The sequence below is a fragment of the Branchiostoma lanceolatum genome, chromosome 7 (genome assembly GCF_035083965.1).
Source record: "Branchiostoma lanceolatum isolate klBraLanc5 chromosome 7, klBraLanc5.hap2, whole genome shotgun sequence".
NCBI lineage: Eukaryota > Metazoa > Chordata > Leptocardii > Amphioxiformes > Branchiostomatidae > Branchiostoma > Branchiostoma lanceolatum.
Genome location: NC_089728.1, coordinates 17,443,130 through 17,467,805, shown reverse-complemented (window position 1 = coordinate 17,467,805; position 24,676 = coordinate 17,443,130). Strand labels below are relative to the sequence as shown.

At 40.0% G+C, this 24,676-nt stretch overlaps 3 protein-coding genes across 6 annotated transcripts in view; 2 read left to right on the top strand and 1 right to left on the bottom strand.

The window, feature by feature from the left end:
* Positions 1–1,154: 1,154 nt before the first annotated feature.
* On the top strand, positions 1,155–7,841 carry LOC136437959 (uncharacterized). 3 transcript variants are annotated; one of them, XM_066432565.1, is made up of 5 exons: positions 1,155–1,331; positions 2,506–2,627; positions 4,270–4,497; positions 5,951–6,086; positions 7,654–7,841. In XM_066432565.1, exons 1-5 carry the CDS (start codon positions 1,223–1,225, stop codon positions 7,782–7,784), a joined length of 726 nt encoding a protein of 241 aa, XP_066288662.1. In that variant the 5' UTR covers positions 1,155–1,222; the 3' UTR covers positions 7,785–7,841. The 3 variants fall into 3 exon arrangements, with proteins under 3 accessions (XP_066288662.1, XP_066288661.1, XP_066288660.1); XM_066432564.1 differs by having other exon boundaries at positions 2,503–2,627; XM_066432563.1 differs by having other exon boundaries at positions 2,497–2,627.
* Positions 7,842–11,446: 3,605 nt separating this feature from the next.
* Positions 11,447–13,234, bottom strand: LOC136438417 (zinc finger protein 26-like). The gene has a single exon (XM_066433186.1). The coding sequence runs from the start codon at positions 13,232–13,234 to the stop codon at positions 11,447–11,449; it is 1,788 nt and encodes a 595-aa protein (XP_066289283.1).
* A 969-nt stretch (positions 13,235–14,203) lies between these two features.
* The window catches only part of LOC136437957 (uncharacterized), a 35,607-nt gene continuing 25,134 nt past the window's right edge, over positions 14,204–24,676 (top strand). For both annotated transcript variants that reach the window (XM_066432558.1, XM_066432557.1), the window contains exons 1-2: positions 14,204–14,488; positions 15,693–16,222. In XM_066432558.1, the coding sequence (XP_066288655.1) occupies positions 15,807–16,222 (416 nt within the window). In that variant the 5' untranslated portion in view covers positions 14,204–14,488; positions 15,693–15,806. The remainder of the gene's footprint in view (positions 14,489–15,692; positions 16,223–24,676) is intronic.

Genomic DNA, 24,676 nt, shown 5'->3' with positions numbered 1-24,676 from the left:
CGGACTTCCTTTAAGAGACTCTTGAAGTAACGGAAATGAACTAAACGAACGGACACGGACCATGAACCAGCTTTCGCCCTACTTTATGTTTTATGTTGTAGAAATTGTATATTGTTGTACCATAAATATGTAATGAAATATGTTGATATAGTTATAAGGACTAAAATGACTGTGTATCTCAGTTGTATTGTAGCTGACCCTTACCTCTTCCCTCATGACCTCAATGAAAAGCGGCCTGCGTGCCGATTTGAGCTTATCATGAATAAACAAAGGTTCAAACAAACAAATGACCTTGCCTGGCTGCGGATCACGCGGACGTCAGGTGTGACCTGGGAACGCGCCTTCACTGCAGCTCAGAAATAGAAAAAGGTATATCATGCACCTGTAGAACTTACAACATAGGACAAATAACAAGTGCAATCTAGGATTACGTGGAAGTTATAAATTCTAATGTTGTTTCAATGATAGATGTCACAAAAGACGGTACAGCTGGCCACTTCCGTTTAGACACCACGGGGTAGCCCGTAGTCCAGCCTTCAGCACTTGTAGCTTTGGCCAGCTCCCCTAGATCCGCTAGTAACAAACAAGATGAAAACATAAAACAAGGTCAAACATGTGTTTTGAATAAATGCTAGCTTTTGAAAAGTGGAAATAAACATTTTTTACATTTTTTACATTTCAAAGACTAATAATTATAATATAACTCTTCATAGGATTTAAATATTGAAATAAAACTTACATTTCTGTAATCCCTGGTTTATTCTGTACCAGCCCACCAAGTTTCATTTGAAAATATTAATGTTTTATTGATTGCCACTCCCCTTTGTATAATTGTATCAAAGGACGTGGTTCGTGTAGGGGTCAAAAGGTCAAGGTCAGATAGCCGGGTCAAAGGTACTACCTTGCGATGGCTATCATATCAAAATATACCCCTCAGACACTCTACTTTTTGAAAATCATAAGGAAAATTTGCCAGCTCAGGTGGTAGTGATATGTAAAATTTTGAGGTCTGGCCCATGGACTATAGAAGATCTTGGGGAGCGGACCAAAGCTATCAATAATTAAAAAATGGCTGGACCCCAGGCTAAGCATGGGACTAACATGTCACAAGACCATGCGTAGTGGTTCAACCGTAAGAGTATGTCATCAATCTCGTCATATTACATCATTCACATGATATTATTTAAGGGTTTCTTGACGCTGACGCCACCTCAGTTATAGTATGCCAGCTATCATGCCGTCGTCAACGTTCAATCTACGCCACTGGTGCACCTTTGTCGTGGGCCTGTCCATATTGGCTCCAGGAGGAACGCTAGCTGCGTCCATTTCTGGTAAGTGATAAACACGATGACGAAAAATGTATGATACTTTGGGGTCTTCGTACGTGTTCGGCGTAAGAGATGCGCATGCATTCAGCTCACTGAGATAAACAAGACTAAAGGCAACCAAAGCAATATTAGGGCCCAAAATATGGAGATGTTGAGTGTTACTAGTTCGGTACCTCAGGCTAATATGGCGTTGAATTTCGTTAAACAGAACCGAGTCAACACCAAATATAGTAGGCGACAAAGAGGATAGAGGTTAGAAATAGACTTTCAGACTCATCACAAACCGCAGACTCCTAACATTAAATCGATCGTTGTCACGCTATATTTATTCGTATGTACTCCATATATATATTCATATATGTCAGTTGTCTATTATATTGAACAGTTCACTACACCCTGGCCTGCACGCACGTGGTTGTCATGAGAAAATAGTAAAGGTCATATCAGGTCAGGTCAATGACCAGGTCTTGACAACACGCTCATATGGTGTGACACGTGAGTTGCGCGTGAAACCGTTTAGTGTTGGTTGTTTAACTTTGCTATGTAGCCTGTGTTTACACAATCTCTTCCTGGCGGAGGTTAATGACCCCTGAGGGGCGGTAATCGTCGGACCGGCCGCTAGGAGCGCTAGGCTAGCCATACCTCATTCAGCTTTTTATTGAATAGAAGCCCGAACTAGCTGCATATTATCTAACGTAACATGACCTATTTACGTGCAGAACCTATTTACGTCCGGTTTCGCTCATGTCCACATGTCGCGGTGTATTATGCCAAGGCCTGTTCTCATGAGCAATAAAGAACGTCAGAAGTATGATCCATAGCCATCTCTCTATTATACAAAACAATGAAAAAGGTTTAGGTCCAGCGACATAACAGAATAAACTCCTGAACCAGTAACAGCAAGTTGCACGGAAGCGTTACGCATAACGTATTTCATATGTAATTCGACACCGCGTACTTCATCATGTTTTTCTAACTTACACGATAGCTAGTATCTTTTGAAAGAAGCTGACGTTAACCCTTTCTTTGATATTCAGACTATCCATGGTGATTCGAGGTTTGAAACGTAGGATGCGTAGTATCCTATGTAATGTCCTTGGAAACTCTTACCAGCTTTAGGAACGTTTGATACAATCGAGAATGTCATATATTTGTTTTGTTTTCGCAGGTTCAGCAGTGTCCAGCCCCAAACCGCCGATGTGGCCGGACCAGTTCACGTCCAAGTTCACCGTCCGTATAGAGAAGTATGGAGACAACTTCAGTAAGCCTGGCATCGTCTATTACAACTGGAAGATCAAAGTTAGTAATCAAGTTTACGAGAATGCACTTTCACTCCCTGTTCCTAGTGTTGTAAAAATCCCGGGATTCGAACTCACGGCGATCCCAATCCGCAGTCGGCTTGGGGAATCAACGCGCTAACCACTAGGCTAAAAGGTCCGGACCAGTTAGACTGGTCAGCCGAGGAGGTTGATCCCCACTGTTACACTACTCCCCCTTTTCTTTCAAGACTCGTCCCGAGTCTCCGAATGCGATATCCCATGTGTGATCTGATCGTTACCCACAGGGCCGGTGTGGGAACCACTGTAAAAACCCAAAGAGGCGAGTACGCCGCTCCTGGGATTAGAACCCGCGCCAATCCCGATCCGCACGGCTTGGGAAGTCAACGCGCTAACCACTAGACTAAAAGGTCCGAACCAGTTAGACTGGTCAGTTAGTGGAGGTTGATCCCCACTGTTACAGTGTTATATATTATTATCACACATCGGGCGAGGGCAAGTTTTATGCATGTACCCAAAGGACATAGGAAGTATCTCAAGATCACAGAGACGTCACAAACTTTCTAACGTAATTTGACACATCAATTTGGTTGTGTAACTTACAAGTTTGTTGCAGTATTAATTGTGAACTGGGTACACAAATTTGAAGAAATCAAACTTGGTAACCCCAAACTAAGACAATATGTGCCATAATGTACAGTATTGCTGCAAATGCGCCAATTTCGCACAGTACGGGGTAAAGCCCCCGTCACAAATAAGCAATTCAGGTCGGCCGACGTGGTGGCGAGCTTCAAATGTGCATTTTCGGCCGAAGTACGGCCGACGTCCTGTCGATTACGCGGGCTTCGGGCGAGTTTTAGAAATAAAAATTGATCCAAATGTTGGCCTTTTACCAGGGTAATCGATACTGACTTCGTCCATGTCCAAGAGATGGTACCATCTCATGGGGGATTTTTAGTTTTTAGTGTTCGACGGACGTCGCCCGAGATTTTCATTGGAAAATACGGTCGACGCTCGGGCGATTTTGAAATTCGGCGAGCTTCGGGCGATCTACAAAGTCGGCCGACGCTCGCATGATTGTGACGCCGGCTTAAAGGAACTGTAGGATGCATGTCCTGTCTCTCACTCTTGAACACCCTCGCACCATTTCTGTACCATGATGTGTGCGTGCCAGGCTTATTACCTTTTTACTCCGGGAAGGAGGATGACCTCCTTCTGGGAGTATTGGAAATGCTTTTCTTTGCGCGTTCGCAGCTATAGCTCACGATCCTGTTGTCGCATAGGTGCATAACTTGGCATATCGTTTGCCTGGTTGGACGTGGTGATACACGATGTCTTTGTTACACCCTAACTACTTTTATCGTCAATGCAATATCGTAATTGCACCCTTATAATTAATGGCATGTGCCACTGCCCTGCCATAGAGACCATGCTATAATCCGTTCCGTTTGGCTAGAATACTTCAGGCAGATACGGGGTATTTATCTTCTCTACTTGCTGAGATCGTATAGTCACTGTTACATTGTAAAATAGACAACGTGCATCACCACACGCAACCTAGTTTCAGTATTGTTGATGGCATCGATCTTATGTTTGAATGTGCTATATATATCGGCGATGTTTGTTTAAAACTCCGCCCTTCTTTCACGATTTTTTTTTCTCAGACTCTACGCAGTGATTTCATTGACTGGTGCCTACCGCTCTTTGACAAACCAGGACTACACCACAACTACACGTGTTCCTTCCTGATGGCGGACGGGAACATGTACTTCGTGAACCACACAGCGAACACCTGGCAGAACCACGACTGCTGTCTGTTTGCGGGAGGGCTAGGGACCATCACCCCGGACTGGGTCAAGAACTGTCAGTACAACGGAACAGCCATGCTTAGGGTACGAGTTTGTTTGTTTGTTTTATTGAGATCTCCATGTGTTACATGGAGAAACGCTATTCTACCTGGAGTCTACTTATATATGATGAATTGAATAAAATGTAACGTTAAATAACAAGACTTATACAATTGGTAAACAGAAAATCAAAAGTAGTGAACTTAAAAGTAAGTCTGCCTGATATGATTCAAACCTGTCTTAAATATTTCGGCAATGATAGCCTGGGTGCCATCTGATCACTTCCGGGGCTCATACACTCGCCACCCTGAAAGTGTAGGAGCCTCCGGTAGTAATCGGATGGCAGTGGGGGTACAGGTATCGTGTACCGGTACAAAACCGGTATTTCTTAATGGACCGGTAAAAAAAAAACTGGTCCGTAAAAAATCAGTGGACCGGCCTATGGACCGATTAGAAAATTCATAGTACCAGGCTACCAGCAGGCGATTAATAACTGGTCTAAGAAAATGCAAAACAGCAGATTTAACGAGTCGTTTTCGAAGACGTTAGCTGTGAATCATATCTAGAAACACTCAAAGGATGAGTAAACAGACGGCGAGGAGAGTATAGTTATAATTTTGAGACAAAGTGCAAACCTAAGAAATTGCATCGTTCCAGACATGACGTTTGGAGACTTTTACGTGTGTCTCGCTCTCCAAAATATGATGTACTGCGACACTACTATAATCAGGTACAGGTACAGGTCCGGACCTGGACCTGCCCCTGCCCCTCTGGACCTAGACCTGGACCGGAATTTTATGTACCGGTACCCACCCCTAGATGGCACCCAGGCTAGATCCATCATGGCCAGTACACATTGTTTGCATTCAATCTGATTTTTCTATCATATTCGATGCGTGATCTTAACCTCTTCAGTAGGTTCACTTAGCATATCCTTACACGATGTTGAAGTGAGGTTAACTGCTAGCATAACCGAAGTGACATTGGCTATTCTCTTCATGATATACCAAAAGCGAGTGAACCCTTTAAGCCGGCGTCACAGTTCATGCGAGCGTCGACCGACTTTGTGAGATCGCCCGAAGCTCGCCCGAAGCTCGCCGAATTTCAAAATCGCCCGAGCGTCGACCGTATTTTCCAATGAAATTCTCGAGTGACGTCCGTCGAACACTAAAAACTAAAAATCCCTCATGAGATGGTACCATCTCTTGGACAGGGACGAAGTCAGAATCGACTAACCTGGTAAAAGACCAATATTTGGATCAACTTTGATTTCTAAAAATCGCCCGAAGTCCGCGTAATCGACAGGACGTCGGCCGTACTTCGGCCGAAAATGCACATTTGAAGCTCGCCACCACGTCGGTCGAGTTGTGACGGGGGCTTTACTGATTGTGTGCCGAATATGACATTGTTGCACTTGCATAATCAAACTAGTGTGATGTTGAAAACAGACTATTTTCTCAGACTCACTCATTAATTGACTGCCATGGCTCCTTTATAGGGCCAGAAAGTTGACGTGTGGTGGTTTCCCGGCACGTCGGACCCAACCATGCCCTGTTACGGTTACTGGGACACAGTGGATGATCACACCCCTGTACAGTTCTTTGGACTGGCCTCTATTGGTCCTGCAATTCTAGGTGAGGTCTGGTCACGGTCATGGTGTACTCTACTCTGCTCTGCTCTGCTCTGCTCTGCTCTGCTCTGCTCTGCTCTGCTCTGCTCTGCTCTGCTCTGCTCTACTCTACTCTACTCTACTCTTAACTCTACCCTGCCCTGCTCTGCTCTACTCTACTCTACTCTACTCTACTCTACTCTACTCTACTCTACTCTACTCTACTCTACTCTTAACTCTACCCTGCCCTGCTCTGCTCTGCTCTACTCTACTCTACTCTACTCTACTCTACTCTACTCTACTCTACTCTTCTCTACTCTACTCTACTCTTAACTCTACCCTGCCCTGCTCTGCTCTGCTCTGCTCTGCTCTACTCTGCTATATTCTACTCTACTCTACTCTACTCTACTCTACTCTACTCTACTCTACTCTACTCTACTCTACTCTTAACTCTACCCTGCCCTGCTCTGCTCTGCTCTACTCTACTCTACTCTACTCTACTCTACTCTACTCTACTCTACTCTACTCTACTCTACTCTACTCTACTCTACTCTACTCTACTCTTAACTCTACCCTGCCCTGCTCTGCTCTGCTCTACTCTACTCTACTCTACTCTAACTCTACTCTACTCTACTCTACTCTACTCTACTCTACTCTACTCTACTCTACTCTACTCTACTCTACTCTACTCTGCTCTTGCTAGATCTGGTGGTTCAATGAGACTTACACAACTTTTGCTCCCTGCTGGCGTTCTGGCCATTTTTACTGATAATCTTCACCTACATACCTGATTCTTACTATTTAACCTTCTCCCTGCTGCCTAACTCGGTAACCAATAGAGAGGGGTGCCAAACTGCTACTTCAGCGTGCTAAAGGTCAATGAGTAAAAGCATCAACAAAGTCTCTCTTCCAGTATTATCATTATATTGTATTATAAACACAAATTAAAACACTGTGCTCTTCCTTGTCTTCGGACAACCAAAAGAAAAGGGAAGGGGCGCGGCTTGTGGTGCGTACCTTAACCCCGGACCTGTTCCTAACCTTTGGGTTAAGTCCAAAAAAAACTAAACATCAGGAAACAAGTCCAGACTTGAAAAAAAACTCTCACTTTAACACTCATTTTCGATTTAAACCATCTTAAAGCTTCCTTAGATCGTGAAAATTGCACTGGAAAAATATGAAAACATTGCTGTTTTGTGTTTATAACTGAACTTCTACATTAATTACTGACTGTATATAATTCAACATATCATAGTTTTCAAATTGCATGTAAAATATATGCCAATATGCAATTTCACATGAAACAGGAAAAAAATATTCGTAGCACACATATTCCATTGGTTCAAGTCCGGACTTTCAAGTCCGAACCTGAACCTAAACCTATGGACTGAGTCCGAACCTAAACCTAACTCGGGTTAAGGTACGCACCACTAGGCGTGGCTTACTTGCAAGGAAGACATTTGCTGAGACCTCCTGGGTAGAAAGTACTTAAAAAAAACGCCTTTGTCAAAGGTTTGTGATAAACTTACATCATTTCTATTTTGCCGTTATTTTGAATCTCACATAGCTGTTTATCTATTTTCCTTTACTAGACTATGACTCGTTCCAAGTCGGCCTACCGGACGCTGAGATGACCAAACCAGTCGGAGGATGCAGCAAACAGTGCGAGCCTGCGGTACTTGGAGCGAGACTTCTTGACAAGCCCTGGCCATCGTGTGGATAGCTGTTACAGTAGCACGAACCCTATATTCTGATACCTCATTAAAGATACCACAAACCATTTTATTATCTCCATGAAAAATGGAGATATTGTTTTGGGTGTGTCTGTTTGTGTTTCCGGATTACTATAGTCAGCATAACTCAAGAACCTCTTGATGGATTATGATGATATTTGGTATGTGGGCGGGTGTTGTGAAGCCGAAATTCAAGGTCGATTTTGGGCCCCCTGGTATGTGACCTTGGTTCTGCAGCAGAACTTCAATTTTTGTATCTTTTGACCTGGACGTGCTGTGGTCTTGATTTTTGGGTGGCAGATAGCTTGTGATGTAATAAAGAAGTGGTGTAGGTTTGGGCCCCCTAGTTACAAATATGCAATGCGTGTGAAGATTCCGTAATTTGTAATATTCCGGGTTGTTAGCAGAACGATGGGTGTGATATTCAAAAGTATACAAAACAACCATTTGTAACGCTAGTTCGCCTTGTGTAACCTAACGTTATATTCGTTGCTTCGAAAAAATGAGTTATTGGGGGAGCTTGTCGAATGCCGGATTTAGGTGAACTAGCGGCGTCAAAAAATGGGAAAGCAAAATTTTATTCACGGATCTGCAAACATGATTTTCGTACTATCACATATCCACTTCACTATCAACTCATAGCTGTAGCATTCTGCAACATACGTCGACGGAATTCAATTGCAATACATTATGGGTCAAACTTGCCACGGATATGTGCACGAAGTTCCAGACATATCGTAGTTCATAATCTTTGATGCCTATATGCACAATAAACATCATTAGTACCAAAAAAATTGTGAAGCATGTATCATACAAGCCAAGCTAATATTTACAACGCTTGTCAAAAGCCCAGAATACAGCAGTTACAATTGGCCAATATCAGACATAATTAGGAGTTCACAGCCCTTATTGTCTTTGAAATCCTGACCCGCTGAAACGTTACTTACTGCATTTTGAGAGGCAAATTGTGCTGGTAGAATGAGCTAAGTTAATAAAATCTCTGTTAGTGAAAAGATACACAAGGGTTTCAGCTTGACTTTTGGGGGGGCGATGCCCCCCTCAACATATTTTTCGGGGGTGGGGGGCGGCCGCCCCCCTTGCCCCCACTGTGCCGCCGCCACTGTATAATTTCACTGCATTCTAATAATGTCCTTGTTTACATACATGGGGTTTTTGTGTCTATATGTATTGCCTTCAAAGGTTTCTTGTAAAAAAAAACAGTTATCACTTGCCTCATTCCCCCCTGAATAAAAACACAATGGAAAGAAATGAAGAAAGACTGAATGCAGCCAGAGGTTGTTTCTACAACTACCTGAGCTGCAGAATACAGTACATGGATCATCATCATCTATCGCTGGAAATTCTCACAGAGAACCTACAAAACCTCACGTATATATAACTTTAACAGTGGTTGCTACATTCAAGAACAATTTCTCTATATTGCACATTGATCAACTAATATTTGCATGTAGCATTATTTGTACATTTATTTGCATTATCAATATTTGCATGCAGTTTTACACATTAATTATGTTCCATATACATGTAACGTGTATGTCCACGTTTCTCTATATAATAATTCTTTACATATTGGTTATTATTGTTCTGGTGTCTCTTTTTTGCGTTTCGGCGCATGCGCGCCGGAACGCATTGTTCTGGCTTTTACCTTCAAGCAAGGGACCTTCAAGGAAGGAACCAGGGAAGCTTGGTTCAACACTGTGTCGCACACAATAAGACCTTATATGGCAATACGTTCTCAAATCCTTGTATAGCCGTTGCCTTATATGGCAAGAGAGCACGAAAATGCAGGCAGGCTAGATTTGCATGTGACACAGGACGGCGACCGCATGTAACTGCTACAACTGTTCGGAAATATCATTGCATTGTGGTTTCGGACTTTGATATCCTGAAAAATGACCATATTACATCTATTCCACAAGATTGCAGAAGAAAAAAAATGATTTCGTCAAGAAAACGACCAAAAATCGGCATAAATGATACCATATAGTGAGTTTATAGCATTACGTCCAAAGTGACTAGTTACGTACCGCAGCTTGGCCGATCTGGCAACGCGAAGCACTTCGGACCCAGAAGATCCGGGTTCGTCTCCGTGAGTGGATTTTTTTTCTTCTTTTTAGATATTGAATATCAAAAATATATATTGATATTATATTAATCTATCAATATCATATTTATGAATATCATTTTTTTTCATTAATAAATAAAGAAATATTTTATATTTGTTATTTTTAAATATTCATTTAATATATACAAGGCCTTTGTCTTATGAACAGGACTTCATAGATTCCAAACCCGGCATTCGAATTTTTCTGTTCATTGTAATGGAAAATACCGTGCAGCGGCTCCTATGCGCGGTAAGATGATTCTTGCAAAACACTCGCCACTAAACTTCTATCCCCGATGTAAACAGAGGCTCTTGATGTTGTTTGCAAAACAGCGATTCTTTGTTACAGTAGCAAATGCTCCATTGTTCAGTATCGACTTCATTCAGACAACACGGACGTGGAAAGTGGCGCCCCTCGGCACAAAACTATGGGAATTTTCATGAATTTTAGCAAAATTACCCAGGAAAATAAGGAAGAAATGTTGTAAATGCGGAAACCAGAATAATACGGATGAGGTAGCTGTTGATTTGTTTGACATTTGGTAGTCATTTTAGATAGAACCTTAGCTGTTATGAACTTCTATTTCACTTAATTACCATAGTTCTGATGATTCAATGGTGCTTTTTCAAATTTTATGTTTTATTGCGTGCCATGTACATAATTACATTGATAGCTTTTATAATGAGCCTATTATACATTTTACAAATAAGTACAAGTTGTAGGCCAAGACCAGCTTTTTCAAAAGCACTTAAGTTAAGTGACGTAACTTCAAAATTGCTTTCCCCAATCTGCCTTTCTCTATTAAAACAGTACTCATTTCCCAAAATGACAATTTTTCTTATAGACTGAACAGCCCTTGAGTGACTTCCTCTGGCAGATTTTACTTCAAGTAAAGGGAAAAGACAATTCACACTTATAAACGTAGCCGAAACGCCAGCTTTTTTTAAAAGCTCTTGTTTATCTGTATCTGTACGATCTATATAGCCGGTATAACCGCCATTCGGCGTAACGCAACAGCTTTGCAGGCATGTGGAGCGGTAGCAGGTGGTTATATTACGCTGAACCGAAGAAGGTTACAGGTCAAACTGAAAATTCACGGTGAGTCAATTCTTGTGTTGTTAAAGGCACACTATGTAAGGTTTTGGCACAAAAATTGAAATTGTTCTTGCGAATAAATCTTAATGTGAATGACAGGTACTAGTACTGACATGTACAACCCCTTTTCAGCATATTTTCTTCATTATTTCGTCTGTTTTTGGTGTTTGTGAACTGACACAAAAACAAAACAAAAAGTCCGGGACAGTTGTTTACAACTACTGGTTGAGGTGGTGTGCGGGAGTTTTTGTTCACAAACACTAAAAATAGACGAAATAATGAAGAAAATATGCTGAAAAGGGGTTGTACATGTCAGTACCTGTCATTCACATTAAGTATTTGCAAGAATAATTTCAATTTTTGCGCCAAAATCTGACATAGTGTGCCTTTAAAGCTTCAAATTTTTTTCCAACACCTAGATTATAGATATCTCAACTGAGTTTTGTTTTCCACCGTCTTGCTGAAATCGTCAACCTAACCCTGTGGACGTAGCAATGCCATTCCACCTGACTCCGGTTCTGAAACGTCTTTCTACAGATCTGACACGAAAACATGAACGTTTCCCTCTTGACAACGCTGACATGCTGCAAGAACATGTGACCAAAGAAGTCCTGTTTCCGTATAAACTGTAGATGCTTGCACTCTGGACACATGCAGCGGTGAGGTTTCCTGATGTAGTCTTTGTGCCAGGACTCTAAATGTCTGCACATGCCTTCCATAGTAACCTTCTTTCTGCAAAACTTGCATTTAACGACAGCGTCAGGAGCAGTCGGGGTCATGTACAAGCGGTAGATCGCGTCCGAGTCTGTTTCGAAGTTTAAAACGTTTGGAGTCTTCCGGATTTCTGGCGGACGCTGACTCTTCCAGTGCCAGGCTAGGTGGTCACTTGCCTCTGCAGCCGCGTACAGTTGCACTTTTACGCTGTCCACAGATTCAAAGCTACATATGGTACATCTGAACTTGACTTTACTAATACTAGCATCTCTTGACATTACTTCATCCTTTGGCTGACCAAGGAAATATTTCTGAACGGCCGTTTCGAACTTCACGGCCGGTTGCATGTGCCAGTAGAAATGCCACTCCAAGTCCGTTCGGTCCCGGAACTGCATCGTACAGAACTTACACTTCAGGTACACCGACCGTTTCTTCACGAACTCGCAGTGCGACGCGAACATGTGCCGAAGTAGCCGGTCCTGTTGGAACGTCGTGTAGAACAACTTCTGGCACTCCGTCCCGCCACATTTCCGATTCTTGTGTTCCAAGTGGGCTTTCGAAATGTGCCACACTCTCGCACCTACTGCAGTAAAGGTTGCACCACATAAACCACAGTGGTACGGACTCTCCCCTCTGGACTGAAAAATCCCAATGTAAAGATCCTTCAGTAGATGCACGTCCTCATAGTTCAGAAGCGACGTTTTACCTTGTAGCTCTTCAGGAAGCTGGCATTTGAAAGTCATACACTCCGTTCTGGTGGGATCCGTTGTTCCGAAGTATCCCGGATGGAAATGAACGTAGAAATGTCGTTCAGCTTCAGGTAAGGGCATGAGGGCGTAAGGGCGCGGTCTGGTACTCTCCAGGTAACAGATCTTACAGAAGTAGATGGCGTCCCTACAATGGTGAGTCTCTAACAGAATCTTACTGGTGAAAGTCGACGAGCAGAATTTGCACGTCATAGCCATCTTGTTGTTAGAGTTCACCTTACTGCCTAAGATGTCATCATTGTCTTCATTTTCAAACTCCTGCTTGACAACTGTTTTCTCTGGTGTGGTGACATTTTCTCGTCTTTGCCTTTTATTAAAGATTTCAACGGCGGCTTTCTGACGACCTCGTTTGACCTGTCCTTCCAAGGACGTGTGAAGGTCATGCGATGTCCCCCTCTTTGCCCCACTTTCACTTTTCGAGGACTGATTGACGTCTTGTTCATCTTCGTCCCTTGATAACAACTGGTGACCAATGTCAATGTTTTCATGTGCTGAACTTGCTTGAGATGTGTGGTTCTTGGTTTCAGCCAAAGGGACAAGATGTGATGATGTAACGGTCCATGTCATCCTGAAGGGATCAGCATCTTCTTCTCCATCTTGGTCCTCGGCTCCATACGATGGGAATTCAGTGTTATCATGTACAGCATCATACTCTGGGTCATTCGGCTCTTCCTTGATACAAACACTTTCACACTTTTCTGGTTCTAAATCTGGTTCTGATTTGACATTGGAAAGCATTGGGAAAGTGATACTACTTTTTAAGCCTTCTCTGGAGGAGGCACTTTGTTCACACCCTGCCTCTGTGGTTTTTATATTGTTTGTATTACAGGGAAATGCATTATGAAGAGGACTCTTTTCCAGGGTTGTCTCAGGATGTTGTCCTCCAAATGTGTTTTGAGCATGCTGGTTTGCTATGTCGTATTCAGGGTCATATGGCTCCTCCTTAATATGAAGGGCACATCCATACTTCTCTGTAGAGTCTTTGATGTGACACTTGGCATCTGACATGTTTGCTAGAAGCACTAAGCTTCAAGGTCAGCTCAGCTTGCATAAAAACTGGAAATTTGTGTCCTGAAAAAACAACAACAAAGAAGAAAATTCCATGAAACTCAGCACAAAGATCACATGTTATAAAGCATTAGATATTTTGGCTTAAGACTTTGTAGTTTTCAACTTGGACTATCAGTTGTCAACTATCATAAATTCGAGAGCAGTTGTTTGACACGAATTTCTGTGATTTTACTCCAAACATCTGCTTGGAGATTAAATTTAAGTCAAGTCTGTTTCCTAACATATGCATGAGCTTGCATTGCAATGTATATGAATAATGGTTTTCATTGAAACGAAGATTACATTCTAAGAACTCACATCACCCCTCACAAGCCATGAGCAAAACAGGAGAACAAGACATGGCCCCTTGAATTAGAGTATGAATGGAAAACCTTTGTGGGGAGGGGGGCGTGTCTTATCGGAACGATTCGTAACATTTCACAGAGCGGTGCATGCAAAAGGGGACGTAAAAAGATCTTTACCGTCACTATCGTTTGTTGTGCATCATCTTCCTTCCTTAGTTTCCTTTGAAGAGCTGAATTAAAAGCGCACGGGAGTACGAAAAAGCAGACAGAAAAAAATTACGATCAGAAAGCCCTATTTTCCTTTCCTGATTTTTTTGTGAGTGCAGTTCCTTTTCTTTCCGGTAGATGGCAGTGTTACACGATGCACTTTTTTCAATGACGTCTGAGTTGAGCTGAGCTCAGATTCGCGAGGATATATTTTTTCTTCCACGAAAGCTTCTTATTTTTATGTTCTTTGCAAAAACAACAATCAGGAAAAATAATCGATTTTTGGATATTTGGATTTTGGATATCCTGAACCACCTGTTGTTCGGCAAACATCGACAATCTCCGGCTGTTTCCGTGAAAATGTTTCCCGAAAATGGCGGATGTTCAAAACAGGATTTTTGCCACGGATGAGGAAAAACGTGAAATTCAGGTCAGTTTATCTCGAATTCTGAACTTTATCGTATTCCACGTATTCATTGACTTCTTTCAAAACCTAGGCAATCCATATGATGTTTGGAAACTGTTGTTAATTCATGAAAAGTCGACTATAAGAGACTTGTGCTAGTGACATATAAATATTTCTGCCCCCCTCCCTCATAGCAAGCGTCCTTAGTGATGTGAAGAAAAGCAGATATGATATTTTTGAAGAAAGAACCACGCATTTCACAACAAAACCTCAAAACAATGGCTTAGATGTGAGTTAAGTACAGACTGAGGGTGCCCAGTAGACATAATGAAGTTAAACTCTGTTCAGGAAGGAAAAAAAGGTTATGTTATCATCTTGGGTAACGTTATACTAACTCAAAATTATCAATCTTTATAATTTGCACATTATAACATGTCGATTCTACTAACGTATGCAGCAAAAAATTAATGTAATCTCTTCTGAAACATCTAAATTTTGACTGATTGAAATATGAAAAATGGATTGTATTTATTTTACATTCATAATGATATTGATATGTCAAAATCAAACCCAAATTAACAATTTGAGTTTCTCATTGCACTATCATGATGAGGCTGTGTCTTTTCAGAATGAGTTAGAATATTGATTTAATGATTGAATTGATACTAATCGTTTTTCAATTGATACAATTGTTGTGATAAGTGTAATTAATCACTAATGTAAATATGTCTACTTGATTATGACAGTTATTATATTCCACAAAAGATACATAGATCCAGTTCCTATGATCTGCTAATTATTAGTGACTGTATGACTGATGATATACAAATTCAAATCTACTATTGTTTGCATAGAGTGATTCAAGAAGTAAACTTTGAAATAGGATATCAAAACAGATATTGTTACCTACAGGCTGTGAATAAATGTCAGCTTACAGAATTTTTTCTTTTGCTGAAACTTAAATATGCATTATTTAAGATCTTTGCTCCAAAATTGAAAATATTCTCGAGGAAAAAAAAACCTTCATGTGAATCATGACATGTACAACCGCTTGTCAGGATAATTTCATTGTTTCATATTTCTGGTGTTTATGATTAAACTTTGCAGTGCAAAAACAAGCTACTTGACAAGGTCCACCGAGTTTCTGGTAGGTCCCGTAAGCTGGGCTAATTGGTTACGCACACTTATAATTATAATGAAATATTTTGTCACCCTTATTTTTCTACAGATCATGTCCTAGAGCTGCATCCTTGCTGGCTGTGAGGTCCTGTTTAGTTCACTTCCACACAGGCACCGTTCTATCATTACAGCGGGTACTGTGACACCTTAAACCACACACGTAATGGCTTCCTCAGACCTCTTGTCGCTGATCGCTCTCGGACACAAGTCCTCGGAACTAGAGATCCAAGTTCTCCACGGTCTGAGAGCGCAGCTGCTCCCGCGCCCGGCGAGCCAAGCACCCAGCAACACCTCCATGGACTCTGAAGAACAGGCGTGGCTCGCCATGGCAACCAGCTCATTAGGCGACGAAGAGAGTGACCCCTTCCCCGACAAACAGCCACAAGTGGTTTGGGGTACCCAAGCGGACCTGAACGCCGTAACGCGCTACTTGTTCGAGCGGAGGTTTGGCTGGTCGGAGGCGCTACTCTGCGTGAAGAACGGAGATGGCCAGGGGTCGTCACAAGGTCAACTGTTGACCAAAGACAATGGGAAGTTCAAGGGTCAACTGAATGAGATGTTGGATGAGTTCCTGAAATGGTGAGCCGTCATTCTTTATTTGTTTATGCGAGTGTTTCCAATTCTTGCTGATACAGTACACACAAAGGCATTGTACTATAGAATTGAAGTTAACGTGATGGCTAGCATGTGATTTTGCAGCTAAATAGAGTTCAAAAATACTGTTATAAGTCATAGTTATGCAAGATACATCAATCAGAAAGAGTTTGTCACTGTTGCCGGCTTCTCGAAGTTGATTGATTAGACTGAAATTAGAGTTGAATAGGCATTTTCAAAGTCCCTACTTCAATTGTGTTATACCAACGAGATTCTATCAAAGAACCTCTTTTGTTAATACAGTATACTTAGCGGTATACTACAGTATAGTATCAAAGAATTAGTTTACGGTATCCAACAAACAATTTTCACTCAGATTTTGAGATCCACCATTCTACAATACTTCCAGAAACCAATTCTGCTACTTAATCCATTTAATTCAGTTTTCTAATTACTTTAAATTACTGGGCCTTATGAATATGCAGACCACTCTCTTCTACTTCAGTGCCCTGGAATTTGTGTGTGTTTGAATGGTTTCTCACTTTCTTTTCAAGAGGCCACAGTTTGCTATTCTTAGCAGGGTAGAGTTACCTGGTGAAGTAGGTGTGTTGTTCCGCTTGTATTGTGATGTTGACTCAGGCGCCGTTGGAAGCAGCTTTCATTTTGGTGGAAAATAGATTTAGGAACTTGTAACAGTTACTGCAAATTGCACAAAGTACTGTAAAATGCATTTAAGTTCGCATGGTTTTAAGTTCGCGGTAGGGAGAAAATGGAGTGTTCGCGGTGGTTTTGAGTTCGCGTTTAAAACAATTACTTGGTAAAGAAACACCGGTGAAATAATGTTTGTAGTATATTTAAGTTTGTGACAAAGAGCTTACCGCAAAAACCGTGAACAATAAAACACTGCAAATATTTCTGCATTTACAGTGGTAAGGAGCTTTACATTAGTGTAAATCAAATGTCTTTTTGGAAGCAGATTTCATTTTGGCAAAAGTAATTTAGGAACTTGTAAAAGTTACTGCATGCACAAAGTAGTGAGGGGCTTTTTAGTTATTTGTTTTTCTTAAGTGCTAATGATAATTTAAGATCATATTAGTGTATATCTTAGTAATGATCAAATGTCTTTTTAAAGCATATAGTATCTTTGTTTATATTATAGAGATTATAATGGATTTTATGGTTGAATTGAAAAAGAGCTGTTCTTTTTTTCTTGTTTTTGTTAACAAATGAAAACAAACAAAAACAGCCAATGTGAAAACAAACTGGGAGGAAAATTTGTCTCCAAGTACTCCAGATCCTTTTCAAGGGAAGACAATGGTCAAAGAAGCAACAAAAGTCCAATCTTTAGCTATCCAAAATATTGTAGATTGTAATTTCTTTCTAAAGTCTCACAGGAGGGCCTTTGAAATGATACATAAAACCGTTGCATTTGGGTCTGCTCTCTGAATCAATTTCATTAATTAGAATATGCAAATCAAGTCTATTTATATGCAGCAAAACAATGATTGATACGAAATTATAACGGTGTACTTTTTACGTCAATACAAAGTCTACAGGTGTTTTCCATATGTCCAAAGTTGCTGAATACTATATATATAGCTAGTCCTTTCTGTTTATTTTTCTGCCCTACAACGTACAAGCTCTCAATCCGTCATCTCTGAAAGGCCCAAAGTAAAGACATTCAATTCATCCTGCCTTGGATTGAAAATTTCCCAAAGCTATCTGCGACTACTGAGATACAATCTTCAGTGTGAGCCAAGTGGCATCAGCATAAAAATGTTGGAACCATTTTTTTGTGGCGGAGGGAATCGTTATTTAATGTTTTCTTGGAAACCATGAATGTTACCATGCATGGCCCCCAAAATTGATTACAACATTAAATTGCTGTGGCATTGGTTACTTGCACGCCGTAATCCCGTATACACGATCTACAAGGTACATGGGCCAAGTCAAGTTCAGCTGGTAGGAAAGCCCAAAAAAAGATATAAGGAAGCTATATATATATATATATAGAGTGTAGAATTGAAAATAAACAGATTATATCTAATAATAAATCAAATAGTTTCCCTGTAATATTCTCCGGTATGGTATGAAATCAAAAATAGAACTATCTGGGCTCAATAGTGCTCTTTGTAAATCAAAATTTCATAGCCTATATCAAATTTATAACAAGTTTTGTCATGCTAGAAAAACTGAAACTATCCAGCTTGGAAGCAAGGAGGTTAAATTAGTAGCATGGTTCAAGTAACTTCGTAGCATTAAAAAAATTATCCTCATTTGAAGGCTTTGATAATGTTGATAGCTGATGACAAATATTTTTACGCGAATGAATATTTTGTTTTTGTAAAGGTTGATGTGAACCGGGTATGATAGATAAGTTGGCCCGTTGCAGCTATTTTTGAACCATGCTCCTGGGTTCTGAGTCAGATAGTGCACAAACACATCAAACTCTAAGGTGACTGCAACATCACTTGCGATTTCCACCTCTTTAGATGTAACATGTTAGAGATGGTCTAGTGGACATATTTTCACTGTCTAGGTAGGTTTTTCTACTTTTTTGTGACCCATATGTAAATTGTGATTATTTTGCTTTCTTTTTAACGTTCAGTTATACCTCGGATATGTTTAATCTTGTAGAAAATTTTGCAGAAATTATTTGCGACAACCCAAAAAAGGATTGAGAAACTCATGATGAGAATTTAAGAGCCTTAATTGCAAGCTTGAAATTTTGCAGATATAATCTAAAGGACAGGTTTTAGGCACTGTTTTTTTTGTGTGTGTCCAAAATGGCATATTTACTGAATTATGGTTATCAAAGTCTCTTGTCTGAAGGTTATATATATTAAGCATCTTTTGTGAAAGTTATGAAATGTAGGCACAATATTTGTATTGAGATTTATACTTAAATTATAGGTTGTTTAGTTGTATTTTACGAGATCCTTTACCATAGCTTTTTATACACCCCCTGACTCGCAGTTTTGTACCCTGCCCCCCAATTTTGTCCCTCCCAACTTATCCCTTGGGTGTTCACATACATTGTACATGTACAAGTGTGTGTATGTGTGTCTATGCATGGTATACAAGGCTTAACACTGTAAAATATATCTGTTAGAGTTAATATAGAAAAAGGGGTCACTTGTGTATAGAATGATAATCTATCAGTAATTGGTCCCATCAGGAAAATAAATGACCTGTTTTTTTGTCCCTGAGGGAAATTAAAGAGAGATAAAAGGACCCTAAGTGGTCAAATCAGTTGACACCTGGGTTGAAACTGGCTTTTTAGTCCTGTTACAGCACTGACATCTGCTTTTGACAGATTATTAAGTGCTGGTTCAAAATTAAAGTACTATATTAAGATTGTAGCAAAGCCACATTGCAAGTACTACATGTACTTGAAGTACTGTAGTTACCACTAGCTACTTGAAAAAGCATCATGCTTCACCTCAAATGAGGATGCCTTGAAACGAACGAAACGAAAGACTCTGAAAGCTTCAGATGAGATACATTTGTGCTACATATTAGTAATTTATCTAGGGTTGTCCCTATAGATCAACTGGCCATGGTAGCAGCCTCACAGTTGAGCTCTTGGTTCCAATTAGTTGGTAACTGGGAGCACGCCTGTAAGGCAGTATGTAAAGCACTGAGTGTGCCCACCCTGCATGAAGAAAACAGAAAATGAATAAATAAATGGACACTGGTTCAAATCCTGGGACAGGGCATCTCAGTTGGGGCTGCACCCGTCTTTTTGGAATGGGCGTGAAATAGGGTTCTATGTTCGAGGAGGTGCGTCGAGCATGTTAAAGGGAAAGGGCTAGCAACCCCTCCCTGTAAAAAATATATCCTGCTACTGAAACAGCAAGGAAACATGCTGCCCTATGCGCTAAGTTAGGCAAGGTCTGAAGGAATATGATCTACTGTACTGTAATACAGACCTGCAGTGCTGACTTGGTGCTAATGCTGCATTGGTGCTAAATGCTGCATTGGTGCTAATGATAGTTTTAAGTCTTGACGCTTCTCTTGTCATCTATCAGGGCTTGTAATACCCACCTGCAAACTGCAATGTGTGGTCAAATTTCAAGAAAAATATCAACAACTTGCAATTTGGCAGAATAGATTTATAGGCTACTAGTAGGTATTATGAATCACATGTAATTGCTGCAAAGAGAAAAACACCTGTTATGATAAAGGACTAGTATCCAAACATGTGCGTACGAATTTGTAGCTATTATTAAAAGAGTTCGGTAGAAAGTTTCCCTGAAACATGGAATTTTACCAATGTGGCCTAATGTGTTCAAATGGGCTGCATATGTCAAGATGCAATTAAGGCCCTGGACAGAAATAGGACGCGTTTTCAGGTCAGAGTGTTTTTAAAAAAATGCGGAGACATATATCAAACCTTATTGGAAACAAGACTGTGGGAGTAATTATCAAAGATTTATGATAATATTGGGGTGTTCTATAAATGTATAACAAGGGTGTTCTATAAAAAGAAATGGCTAAACCAAATTTCAAGAAAAGAAACAGAAATGAAACCAAACTTTTTTTACATTGATCCCCTTCCTACTTGGCCTGTACGTGTGTAACAATGGTAGGAGCCTTAACCTTCTCCCTGCTGCCTAACTCTGTAACCAATGGAGAATGGGGTGCCAAATGGCTACTTCAGTGTGCTAAAGGTTAAGGTTTAATGCAACAGTAGACATCCCTCAGAAATTTGAAATCTTTCTACGACTTGATGAAATGTCTGAATAGTGTCTTGGTATTCATATTCAATGCAACATTACAAAAAGGTTATCAAAACATAAGCTCACCTCTCCATTTAAGTCAAGGAGGTTACCCTACAGGTAGTTATAACTTAAATGACTATTAGTATTACTTTAATGATGTAAAGTAGAATTATATGATCCTGCTTAAAGTATGTACATGAAATTGCCTATTTCTCTGTGACCTAATTTGAACCGAGATGTATGAATCCTAAGCAGATTTAGTTTGAACTAAGGTTATCTAAGTAGGCTATATGTACTGCCTTAGGGAGTCTATAATACAGTGACTGTCGTAAGTCTCCCAGGAAATCCAGATGTGTGTCTTAAGAAGGTATTACAACAAGATTACAACGAATCTGTAGATGCTGTTTTTGTTTCACGAACCTATCATGGACACAGAGTGGATGACAAGACAACTGCAGGCAGGAGCTTTTGATTGTCTTCACTGAGGTACCGGTAACTTAAGTTTCATTTCAATAGATACACGTAGATATGGAGCTAGATTTGGAGAATTTGACAAGCGAGATTTATAGAGACATGGTGTCCAAAATTTGGGGAGGGGGGGGGGGGGGTGAACAGACATCCCTTGGCTCTATGCATATATGGATTACCTGGTAGCTTTGCATGTCAATCAATTTTCATGCTGTCCCAGTGTCTGGTATCAGGAAAAAACAATGTGGCAGTGTGTGTGTGGGAATGCATATTCATGTGTAATACTAGTATATGTAATTACTAAGGAAATACTTGTACAGTTTTGCAGGGTGCTCTCTGGGTGTCCCTTGCAATTAAGGAGGGCGTCTAATTTGTTGTTTTTTTCCGTAGGTTGTATAAGTCATCCAGAAGACGCCCTGACACCCTGTTAGCTAATATTCTTATGGCAAGAGTAGAAATACATTTTGTAGCGTGCCCTCTGGGTGTCCATTGCAATTAAAAAAAGGAGGGCGCGTCTAATTTGTTTTTTTATTTTATTTTTTAGTGTAGGTTGTGTAAGTCGTCCAAAAGATGCCCTGACACCCTGATAGCTAATATATCCTGATAGCAAGAGTAATTGTAATTCACTTTTTCTCTGTTGTTAATGTGAACAGTACTTCAGGTCTGTCAGGGTAAGAAAATACTGTAATTCATTTTATCTTCACGGTAACAAAATTTCACGTTGTAAGGAAAATAGACATTTTCACTGAACTTTAACTTCACGGTGGCGGCAAGCGATTTACAGAACGGATGTGTGAAGGAATCATAAATAATAACAACAGTTTTTTTTACGGTGATGATAAGTTCACGGTACAGAGGTGACCGTGAAAACAGTGAACATAAAGTTACAGTGAAAGAAACAAGAATTAAAGTAACTGTTACTACTGTGTTCCCTGTCCTTGGTACTGAAAGGTTAATTTACAGAATCTGATCAAGACTATGTTCAGTATTATCATTATCCTACATTCACCATTATGATACGACACATTAATTGTATGTTGTGGCACTAGTTAATCTTTTGAAAGCCTTTAGAGTGTGGTAGAACACATTTAGCGTGCTGATAGCTAAGTGTGTTGACGGCATTGAACAGACACTCACATAGTATGCAAAGGTCATGCATGTAAACATGTCAAAGAATGATTAAGAAATGGGTTCTCAAGGGCATAATGGCACCATCATTCACTGTTCATTTTCTGGTACTGACTTAGTAGAACAACTGTTGATCTTTCATGCTTAGATTAAGGTACATTGAACTCTGGCATTGTTGGAAGGGCCCTCTGTAGAATTTAAGAACTTGATTTCTGTAATGTTCGCCCTACGTTCAGGCTTCAACTTAGGCCACACCAATTTTATTTGTTGCTTCTCGGATTTTTTCATAAAAAATTGGAGCGACAGGGCAATTAAAAATAAAAAAATTTTGCAAATAGTCTGGGTGGAAGGGTTTATATGACATAAGAAATAAGTGGATTTTTCAAGTTTCAGCTTTGTATGGCTCATTTTATGCAATGAATCCCTTTTTTTGATCTAGTACTATAATTTCAGTAACAAAATGACCATTTGCTATGAATTGATATTGAGAAATAGTTGTAATAAATGAAAAATTATAGCTTATGATAACATGTGACCACACTTTTTAGGTATGTGCAGGCCTTTATAATCTATTTTGGTGGCTATTGAGTTTTACAACTAAACAAATAATAAAATCGTGAGTAAAAATTTGTGAATGGGAAAATGGGAAAAACAGGAGTATTTGGAGAAGCACCAAAAACAAATGGTGTGTCTTTATGGTAAATTTGATTAAAAAAACTGGATTCAACCGTAATAATTTAGTCTCTGATGAATTATGATACCGGCTTCTGGAGTGGAATGCTCCTTTAAGCTCTGTTTGGTAGAAATAACACTGTCGATATAAACACAGTGCACGTTCCTTTTGTGTGAGAGTAATTTACTTAAAACATGCCATGGCAGTTTGCAGTTGCCGTCACATTCCTTCAAATCCTTTGCAATCGAAACCTTCTTGTCCTTAATCTTATTACACTCACATAATCATTTCACTCCTACATGTACAGTAGACCAAGTTTTGAGTACATTTATCGGTAGTATCTGCTTGCTAACTTGTCTCCAGTTTGTCCTGTTTGTATGTGTATAAGTGATAAGAGTGTTTGAGTTTTCGATAGATGTTAGCCCAACGTGTTACAGTAGCAACGATAATATTTGCTTTTACCGCGTTGGGTAGATTATCTTAGTCCTACTTGCAAAGGGAACAACAATTCTTCCAAGTTGTGTGCCTGATACATATTATTTATGCACTACATTTCAGTAGGACTGGTGTTTTTTTGTTTCTTAAGTCGAAGTTGTTGGATGCTGATTTTGGAAAGGTTTGTGGCCTATTTGGTAACCAAATGTTGTTTACTAATTTGTAAGTCAATAGCTTCTATTTGTATGCATATTTTTGGAAGCCCATTTTTATAGTTATTGGGTACAAGTTGAAGAAAATGTTGGCTTCCACCACATTTGGCTGTAGTTAGATATTGTTTACTTGTAAGTCAATAGCTTCTATTCATAATTTTATGTGTATTTTTGGAAGCCCATTTATTTCTAAGCTATAAGTTGAAGAAAATGTTGGCTTCCGCCGCATTTGGCTGTAGTTAGATGCTGTTTGCTTGTAAGTTAATAGCTTCTGTTCACATGTTCATTTTTCCTAGCGACATGTCCTGTATAGTGTGTTACCCCGGTAATGCATTATGTTGGAGATCCTGGTGTTATCACGCATGCCTGGTGCGTTTTAAAGGTTACAAAAGCCTGGACTTAAAGCCTGTTTCTACTTTAGATTTGACCAGTCCTGCATAGGTGACTCAATTTTAAACCAAGCCTGTGTTAGGTTCATGTGTATGTTCAGCAGTTAAGGGAGTAAAAATTAGCTTAAAGATAGTAAATAAGGGTCTTCATCAAATGTAAGATGACATTAGAATTGAATTTTAATTTCTTTGTTCCACCTTGCTAAATTTAAATGAGATAGTGCACTAGCCTTAATTAGCTATTATTAGATTTCCATACAGTAAGATTGTTTACAAAGATCTTTCCACCAGAGAAGTATTTTTTTCTGCTTTTTTCCTTAATTTGCATGTGGCATGATTTTAACCCCATCTTTTTCTCTCAACAAACTCTGACTGGACAAGATCTTTTTTGATCTTTTAAAAATTTAAAC

Excerpts from the sequence above, each read along its gene's own strand:
- LOC136437959 (XM_066432563.1), top strand. The coding sequence starts at position 1,223 with ATGCCAGCTATCATGCCGTCGTCAACGTTCAATCTACGCCACTGGTGC. Across the intron at positions 2,628-4,269 it reads ATTACAACTGGAAGATCAAA|ACTCTACGCAGTGATTTCAT; the intron begins GTTAGTAATCAA and ends TTTTTTTCTCAG. Across the intron at positions 6,087-7,653 it reads TATTGGTCCTGCAATTCTAG|ACTATGACTCGTTCCAAGTC; the intron begins GTGAGGTCTGGT and ends TTCCTTTACTAG.
- LOC136438417 (XM_066433186.1), bottom strand. The coding sequence starts at position 13,234 with ATGCTTTCCAATGTCAAATCAGAACCAGATTTAGAACCAGAAAAGTGT.